Source organism: Pempheris klunzingeri, chromosome 17, assembly GCF_042242105.1.
Source record: "Pempheris klunzingeri isolate RE-2024b chromosome 17, fPemKlu1.hap1, whole genome shotgun sequence".
Taxonomy (NCBI): domain Eukaryota; kingdom Metazoa; phylum Chordata; class Actinopteri; order Acropomatiformes; family Pempheridae; genus Pempheris; species Pempheris klunzingeri.
The window spans coordinates 3,620,725-3,630,956 of NC_092028.1; the positions used below are offsets into that span (position 1 = coordinate 3,620,725).

The 10,232-nt window shown below is 37.5% G+C and overlaps 1 protein-coding gene across 1 annotated transcript; it reads right to left on the reverse strand.

Moving 5' to 3' along the window:
• Positions 1-4,467: 4,467 nt before the first annotated feature.
• Positions 4,468-5,818, reverse strand: rcvrna (recoverin a). The gene is made up of 3 exons (XM_070848201.1): positions 5,438-5,818; positions 4,675-4,786; positions 4,468-4,586 (listed from the first exon to the last, which is right to left on the reverse strand). The coding sequence occupies exons 1-3, from the start codon at positions 5,816-5,818 to the stop codon at positions 4,468-4,470; spliced, it is 612 nt and encodes a 203-aa protein (XP_070704302.1).
• Between the last annotated feature and the right edge of the window lie 4,414 nt (positions 5,819-10,232).

Here is a 10,232-nt window from a genome sequence, read left to right on the forward strand (position 1 = left end):
TGCTCGCCACAAGTCCCAACACGTGGTGGATCGGATTTAGGCCAGGGTCTATTTTGGATCAGTTCAGAGGAAAAAGGTGGTCCAAGTTACACTGAAACACCTTTTAGTGCCTAATGGTTATATACCTGGAATGTCCTTGACATATTCTACTCTGCATCAGTGTACATTTGTACATACAGGTTAGATGTATTTTGCTGTCAAATGTTTAACAGGCCTCAGATCTTTGGGCCGATGAGGTGTTTGTACTGTACAATGTTGTTTGTTTAATTTTTGGTAAATGTACAGAGAATATCTTTACAATGGTAAAAGGTGGCAACATGCAGCAGAAAGCAACACTCAACAAAGTACATATTCCAAAAGTGAAGATAAGGTAGTGACTTTGTGATATGGATTGATCTGGTCGGGACGCTACTGATCAACATTTTATCAGAGCCTGCATGTACAATATGTGTCTGTGTTTACATGTATGTGTCTTCGTCTTTTGTCTTTACATTTTGTTGTGGTCTATCTGTTCTGGATTTATTTGGATTACTTCCTTCCTGTGGCAGTTTTTTTTTTTTGCTATTTCTCAAAAAGCACGAAGCCAATTAAGTAAAGATTCAATTCATAATCCTAATCCAGCTGCCAGGCACAAGAAAAGATTTGCTATGAAAAAAAAAAATGCTTACCTGCCTTATCACAAACACTAATAATGTGCACTATTATTTTGTGTTAAATGGACCCAAAACCCAAAAGGCTTCTTGCGCAGGTTTAAGTAGCATATCTGTGGTAGAGGTTTTATCAGTATGTGTCAATGTTGTGCACTAAGTGTAACAAGTTATGTTCCAACTAAATGTTCTTGACAAGAATCAACAATTTCATGATGACGTAACGTTTGAGTTTACTGCCCTTCTGTGATTAACATTTTCATAACGTGCATTAAATCCGATGTTCTGATGTTTTGAGAATGTTTGATCATAGGTGACCTCTGTCCAGATGGTGTACTGTGGAATGCAGTGTCCAAAATAAATCTCTTCTTTGAAAATTAAATACCACGGTGTGTTATTACATAACTGCATTTGGAGGTTAGGATTTCAGAAATGGGAGGTAATTCTTTCATGGTTTTCAACAATTGTGTTGAACAAGCTACATGACCCCTCTGTTCAATCAGATGAAACCTTTGACCTCACCAAGCAACACTGGATCCAGTCCAGTACACATCTGAGGGGAACGTGATTCAGTGTGTATTTTCACCAGGTATTAACCTACACGAAAGCTGGCTTTAGGACAGATTCTACACAAAAGTATTTTATGTATTGTATAATTTCACATCAAACCACAATAGTTCAGCATGCTTAGGAAATATGTGTTTTCTGATTGAGAGTTAAATGTCTCTTCAATATGAAGGTTAAATCGGCCAATGTGATCTTGTCGGATGCCATATAACCACATTTAACATGTCAGCTAATACTGATAAGTTAGCAATAATAAATAAACGTGGTTACAAAATAAATGTTGCTCAGAAATCATGTCTGGTTTTGGTTCAAATGAGAAGGTTAGTTATGGAAGTGAAGTTACACTACATATGATGTAACTCATGATGTCCACTTTTGGTTCCACACAGGAGACAAACGTCCTGGGACTATGACATGTGCATATAAGATGACTGTCTCTGCACAATATAGATAAATAAAGATGGCATGAAACGACACACTAAAAGCAAAAAATGTGTTGTGATAACACATGTAATGACTTAAAGACACTGGTGTGTTGCTCATTGGTGAGACCAGGCTGGATCAGCAGCAAAGACGAGCGAGCACGGGTCTGTCCAGTGGTGACAAATGGCCTGCCTGATGCTCACTAATTAACACCTTATACCTCATTTATTTATTTGGTGCAAAATCAATAGTGTGAAAACAACAATTCACCGTTTTACAGAGGGTTATGTAGACTATTTCTGGGCTTGCTAGTCATGACAGAGAAATAGTCAAACTTTCAACGTTTGCCTCCTTAAATTGGTGAATGTTATTTTTAAACCTAATCATGTCAATCTAACCACGCTGTAGGCCGACATCAAGCAGTTAACACAAATGCTGCTGTGTGGATTCTTTGTATTCTCTGAGTGGGTTGGGTTTAACTCTAACATATGTATCACACCTCAACACTTACTGATTAAGTGTGATTTGAAACTTTTAACTTTAAGTTAAAAAAAAATTAATAATTAAGATCAGACCAAAACACAAATGCACAGAGAAAACTAATTAAAACTTAACTAAGACTCAAATAAAGGTCAGGAAATTGTACTCAATTTGAAATTTAGCAGATAACAATAGGTTTAATCTTTTGCAAGCAATCCCCAAAACATGACAACAATGACAAACAAACTATGTTGTAGTTTTTCTGTCTTATTGACTGCAATCTGAGTGCGACTACAAAATCGAACTCTAGTTAACACATGAGATTTAAACAGTCAAATATTAAATTTTCAACATCAGAAAAATCAAGTAAAACAAATTTAAAGGTACCCTGTGGAGTTTTTTACTACGTGTAGTGCTACGAAGCAGCGTTGTAGTGTGCGGGCCCCTAGTTTGTTTGTAAGTGATGCAATAGACTGCTAGCTAGTAAACACAAATTTGTGGACTGTTTAGAAAAATCATTAGGGTAGTAAGCGAAGCTGAATTAAACAATTAACACCTTACATCTCATTCGGTGTAAAGACTGTTAGGCAACCAGCAGATACTCAAGGAAGTTACTGGCTACGGCCAGGAAATAGTCCAACACGTTACCCCCAAAAAGCATTGAACTGTTTTTTTCACACCTCGGTTTTTGTGCAGATTAAGCAATTCATTTTTTAGCTGGTTGGCAGATTTTGTTGCCAAGACAGTATTCCAACATTTATGCTAACCATAAAGAGTAATCCTAATTTATCTATTTATCTTTAACTTACTTTAACTGAGGCTGGCCCTTATGTTTTATTAGCCCTATGCAAAAAAGAAAAAAAAAAACTCCACAGGTGCCTTCAAATTAAAATTGTGATTTAAAAAAAAAAAACACAAAAGCTACTTAATCAAAGTACCCACAGGAGTTGTATTTTTCCTCTATCCTTGTCATTGAGTACTCATCCATCTATGTGGTAGAAGGCCAATGTTTTCAGTGAATATACACTGTTGTCATTGCATATTCCATGCTTAGAACACTCATCAGAGTATGTCTTCATTGTCACTTGGCTTGCTTACGAGTGTTTATCATTAAATAAAAAAGATGTTAAAAAAAGTGGCAGTGACAAGCTGTCCAGATATTCAAGGAGTGTATTCTTCACCATCCCAAGCCTGTATTATAATAACTAGACACTTGAGTAAGGAGGTTGTTTGTCTCAACTGACCTTCAGCTCCTAATAGGATTGTTCTGATACGGGCAGATTGTTAACATGAGCCTAATTCCTTTCATAAGGGGCTCTCCTCTCGACTTTCTTGCTATCAACCTAATGAATGAACCCAAGTGTGAAAAAACATTCTGGTAGCTGCCAGACATGAGAGAGTAAATTGGCTGTCTGGAAAGGCTGGCATGCAAGCAGGAGAGGTGGCAGGAGGGAGGGGTCACAGATACAGAAGTCTACACTGCTTTACCAAGCCAGAGAGCCGAATCTACAGAATAAGTGAAGTGAAAGAGAGTCTCTTAGCTGAACTGTGCAACAGATATATATGTTGTAAAACCTTAATTTCATTACTTTTATGCTGAATATTCAACATTTAGTTAGTAAACTCTATAATCTTAAAGGTACAGGGAAAAACTCACAACCAAAATAGCTTCTTGTGTCTTTTTCAGCTAATGAGCTAATAAATTCATCTTTAATTCAATACAAAAATATGTGATTTAACTGTAGTTTAACCACCTGAAACCGCATGAATACCACTTATCTAGCTTATCTGGTGCTGCTTTTTTCTTTGGATTAAATTTAGCTGCAAATTATATGTCCTATAAGAAACTTGATTACTATGATGTAAGCATCAAAACAGGAAACAGGAATTAGCGAGTGAAATAGCTTTGGCTAAGACTATCTCACTAGCAAGCCTTAAGTAGCCAGAGAGCAGACGTCGTTTGGTTCATAACTCTGTTTTCTAGCTCTTACAATCTTTTAATGCTGTCATCCTAAAAGTATACATTCACTGCTATAAGATTGTAATTTCGATGGTTAGGTAAGATGTCTAAAAGTCACATCCTGGTCCCAAAGAGTTTTGGCTTTTTAGGACAGTGTGATGATGTTGTTTAATACAGATCCACAGTGTAACTGCACAAAGTTTCAATCTCAGGTCATAAATTGCCATTTCAAGATTTCCTCAGTTTGCATTTTCTTGTGTCAAATGCAATTATCTAATTACTCTCTGGGTACATACACAAAAATGCAAAACATTAGTTCAAAAATAGATTGAAAAAGAGAGGATCATGTTAGAATGTAAACAGAAAAATAAAGCAGTCTTAAAACATATATTATTGTTTCTTCTCTTTCAGCTTGTCTTTAATTTTCTGAGGCTCATCGTATTGTATCAACCGTAGGATGTCCTTGTTGTCCATCACACCCTGTATGAATTCTCCCTCTGAGATTTTATCTGGGAAAGGATAAAAAACAGCATGAACACATGTGGGTGATGACAAGAAAACCTTTAAAGCGGCTCTTGATAACAAATTGTGAGTTACCGTTCTCTTTCTTGCCGAAAAATTCCCAGATTTTTTCCGCCCTCTTCTCCGGTGTGTTTTCATCCTCTGGGAGGTTCTTCTGATCATCAGCAGGAATCATGTTGAATATTGACTGCATGAGAGTAATTTTTTTTTCTTACATGCTCATTTCCATCATCATCATCATCATAAAATACTATTTGTATATACCTAAAAATATTATTAATAAGATCCTAAAGTATTTAAACAATCAAAAAATCCACCAAACAAATTTGCTAAATATTTGCTGGTTCCAGTTTATCAAATAAGATGATTTATTGCTTTCACTGGTTCTTTACATCTATAATTTTAAGATTTCTGGGTTTGGTGCTGACTAAAAGAAGGAATTATTATTGAAATTTACAAATTTTATATGATCAAGTGTGGTTATTATTCTACCTATAAGGATTTAAAACCATTTAGCCAAATCTACAACATTGTTGACTTTGAGTCCCATCAGCCACAAAAGAAAGCCGCTTTCTTTTGTTTCCATTACAGAATTACATTACATTTTGAGTAATAAAGTAAACTGCATTAGCAGATATGAATTCAATTTTTAAACAAAATTTTGGAACAATATACCATGCTGTTTTCAAAAATTATCCATATTAAAGTTGTGAAAGGGTTTTGGAAAGAGGTCGAATAGAAGGCAAAAGTTATTCACAAAGGACGTTTCTGTCAAACATATACTCAGTGAACTCTACACTGTTTTCTACACCATAATAAGGAAAGAAGGTATAAATACCCTAACAATCTCTAGGATTTCATTTTTGCTGATGGTCCCGTTCCCGTCAACGTCGTACAGGGCAAAGGCCCACTCCAGCTTCTGCAGAGTCTTTCCCCCGGATGTGAGGTGCAGCGCAACGATGTACTCTTTAAAGTCCAAAGTGCCATCTGCATTGGTGTCAAAACTCCTGAATACATGCCGTGCGTACTCTGTGGGGTCTGCATTTGGGAAGAAGCTGGCATAGATGCCTTCGAACTGCTCCTTGCTGATCTTCCCGCCGGGACACTCCTTGAGGAAGGACTGGTACCAAGTGCAGAGCTCGGCCTCAGAGTATTTCGTGTTGGATTTCAGATCTTCCAGGAGCTCCTTTGACAAAGCACTGCTCTTATTATTCCCCATCCTGCAAACTCACTCTCACAAATTTCTCCCTGCTTCTGCTTCTTCTTCTTGTCACTCCGTCCTCTTGCTTTCCTGTGTTTGGGGCTGACACCTCTTCTGACGCACTCGTTGGAGTCACTCTCCCTCGGATTCACCCAGGAGAAGGTGCCAAATGAGATTATGGTCATCACTACCTAAATCCAGACAGCTGTCTTAAAGATTAAGGGGATAAGCACGTCACATCACTATGACACCTTTTTGAAGACACAGTTAAATGCTGGAGGTATCAGCAGAGGATTAAACACAACAGGTGTACGCTGTAAAGGTCAACATCTGGGAGACCCTGTCATACCTTTTGCAACATTATTGCTTAAACTGCAATGCCATAAGCCATCCTTGGGTTGATATCTAGTTACATCAAACTACACATAAAACATGACTGGGAAAAGAAGTATCTCTTGTATTTAATTCCACGTTTTGTAGATTTGCTTTTGATTTAATGAACATGGGTAGTGGTGACAATAGCATCTTACAGTATTATCCTAGCTGAAATAAACATACATAACTAAGATTATTGTCCAGGTGATAATATGCTGAATGATATAAAGGAGTTCTCCAAGAATCCACTCTGGGCCCTTTAGTGTGACACTGAATCACAGTGGTAGTGCTCCTCTGTATGCCGAAGACACAGTCCTACATTATAGCGCTCCAACTACATTTTAAACTACTGAACATCTGCACCTTCCTCTTTAAAAAATCTCCAATCTCACTCTGTAATTTTGAACTCTTTTTAAATTCAGACAAAGCTACATTCAAATCAAACTTGTCTTGAGCAAGTCTATGAATACAAGTATTTGGACAACTGGTATTGGTCATTTTTTGTTACTGATAATCTTAGCTTCTGCAACCATTGCCACCTACTCCTTCTGTGTTTTAACGTATATATTGTTGTTTTAACGTATATATTGTATTGTTTGTTTTTATAATGAGAATATTTGTAAAAGAGGGATGTCGTCCCTCAATGTGTATTAAACAGAGGTTTCATCTATATGCATATATATCATTGCTTTTCATCTAAATCCAGCAGACTGACAGTGAAGGTGTGTTGAAAACAAGAACTTATCCCAGCAGTAACAGAGCAGTGAGGGATTCAGATGAGGCGGGCCGGACGCTGGGGGTCATTGTGAAGCCCTGAGTGGGGTGGGCTGCTCCTCCACAATGGGATGAGATTATCTGTGTCTCCAGTGTAATAGTCTCAAGACAGATTACAAGACCATCTGCTTCAGTGGTGCCAAAACCACAACAAGTGAAGGCAATTAAGAAACATGATGAGTATATTTGCTGCGCACATGCACAGCTCTGAGATAAAACATTTCTAAAAAGACAGAGGTGTTGCATGTGCCTATCCAAAACATTGAAAGGTTGATTTTGAAATTGTTTTCTCTTGTTACTCAGATTTAATACTAACTACTATGCATCTGTTATAAAAACACACAGAGAGCTATCAACTATCTAACCAATTAGAGACATGTAGAGGCCAACTAACTGTCCATTGGAAGGGAACCTACAGAACACTTGATCACGTTTTCTCTCCTGTAGGGGCACACTATAGGGCACGTCAGGTTTTCTCCATTAGAATTACACGTTACAGGGCCCTGCATCACATTTTATCCACCGATAAGTCATCCTAGAGGGCACTTTGTCACATTTTCTCTACTGGAAGGACATGCTATAGACACATCATCATGTTTTTTTCACTGGTACTCTAGAAGGTTCTTAATCCTGTTTTCTCTACTGCAAAGGCACCTTAGAGGGCCCTGCATCACTTTTTCTCCACTGGAAAGGCATCATAGGTTGGTTATGTTTTCTGACTTTGCAGCATTCAAATTGGTGAGCATGTTTACTTTATTTTACTGACTTTACTTGCTTTATCAGGTCAAATTATTGTATTAGAGCCTGACTCTCATTAATGTGTTTAGAATAAAGGTGAGAGGACGACAGGATTCCCAGTGTCCTGTTAGACAGATATTGTGACTTGCATCAATATTAATCATTGATAGTAATCTTTTGGTGTCACTCACGCCTTAGGGACCAACAAAGTGACACATGGCTCATTATAGTCCTGTTGCAGTGAGAGTAATACAACACATACAATGGCATTAAAGGCAGTTAAATCAAATGTATTTTGAGTAACTTTATTTTTACTCAAGGACAACAGTTCTCTGATTGTTTCCAGCCTTCAACCATCTGAAACTCAGATGAAAGATGTTAGATATTATCTAACTTTGCAAAATCTGAAATAAAGTCTAAAATCTTGAACTTTTATATAACCACATAAATTCAGGTTTGGTCATAAAATGTGCAGAATGAGAAGATTCCCTGTCTACGGGAAAAAGGCAGATGTTTAAATCTCAGATCTGTCGGTCGTTCTCTCTGATATAACAATGTTTTTCTCTGTGAAAATGAGTTCCCCCTGGCAGGTATTTATTATGTAAAAAGGGATGAGTCTAGGAAATATTCCCTGTACAAGAGGCTTACTACTCCATCAAGTGTAATGCTGGACTGTTTACATTTTTGTTACATGAAAGCTAATGTTCAGAATAATCTCTTTGTATTCAGGGGAATTACTCAGTAAGATGCTGGACGGAACTCAAAGTGCTGTTCTCCAGTTTGGAGATAAATCTACTAACAATGAATCAACATTTAAGAATCCCAATGTTACTCTTGCAAAGAAAGGACATTTTTTCTGTCTCCAAGTAGCTGCTGACATTGGACTTTTGCACTATTTCTCTGTTGAGATATAACCCAAATCTGGCACTGAAATTTATGAACACATACAGATAGTCAATCAGAAAAATAACATCACATATGTCTTCTATGGCTTCAGCGACTATTTTATGGCAGTGAAACATCTTACCACACAGCAGTTTATTTATAAAACTATTACCGTTGGTTCCCATTTAAAAACTTTGTGGTGGTGTTGGTGGGATATCATTTAATGTGGCCATAAATTCTAAAACTCAGGACCACAGTGGACCACGGTGGACCATAGTACATGATTCTCAACCAGAGGACTTAAATCAGAATAATCCTGTAGTACCTACAGCATCTCTTCAAGCTTTGATGTTTTAGTTTGCATGACTTTTATTATTCAATGTATTTTGGATTTATCTCAGAGGACATGACAAGGTTGCTTACATACTCTGAATTAACAGTAAGGGTCTGCAGCCATGCTAGCAGCTGTGTGAGGCTGTGGAGGCACGGCAGTGCTTTGAGTTAAATGCTCAGTCAGCATGCTAACATGGTCACAGTGAAAATGCTAACATGGTAATGTTTAGCTGGTATAATATTCATCACGTCCACCACCTTAGATTTGCATGTTTTTATGCTAACATTTCATGCTAACTAATCACCATTATACTCAAAATATGCGGAGGCTAATGGGAATGTCATTCTTTTTGCAGATATTTGGTTATTAACCAAAGACGTCATGGTGGTGCTAGACCAGAAGAAGAAGTAAGGGGATCACCAAATTATTTTTTAGGGACCATGAAGGTCAAATGGATGTACAAAATTAGCACGACAATCCATCCAATAGTTGAGGAGATATTTCAGTGAAGACCAAACCTGCCAACAGACTAGCATTCCCATCTGCTGTTTTCATATTCAACCCAGTCACACCCAGCACAGCTTCCACAGACAGAAATACATAGAAATACATTGGTTTGAACTTCATACTCAGGGACACTCATGTCGGGCAGTCATTCCACCACTTTGGTCCAGACTGATATATCTTGACAACTAGGCCTACTATGGGGACTGCCATGAAATTTTGTCCAGACATCCGTCTGAAGGATGGTTCCTATTACCTTTTGTGTTCCCCTGACTTTTCCTGTAGCACCACCTTTGTGTTTTTTTGGTCAAATGTCTCAACCAGTATTCACTGGATCACCATGGAATTTCACACATGTATTCATGTACCCCAAAAGGATGAACTGTTATCATTTTGATGAGCCCTTGACTTTTTTTCCACCATGACGTCAAAATTTCAGTTCAGTCCAAAATTCAATACCTGTTCATGTATTTTCCGTATTAACCATTTTGAAACCTTTCATATTCATCTTTTGATTGCTTAATTGATCCCAGTTTGGGAACCACTGTCGAAATGCACAAGTTTTATCAGATCATACTGTATATTTGATCATTCATTTGCCACATTAAACCAAAGGTCACACATTTATAACTGAAAGTATGAGCTGCAGAATTTTATGACAAGTTCACTGGAATGATGAAAAATTATAGAGAGGAAAAGACAAATGTAGGAGAGGAAAGGCAGCAGATGTTTTCTCCTAACATCTGCTATCCCCTTCACATACTTCTGTAAGTAATTTGTCTTCGTTTGTGCTGTGTAACCCACATCAGCAGGCTATTAGAC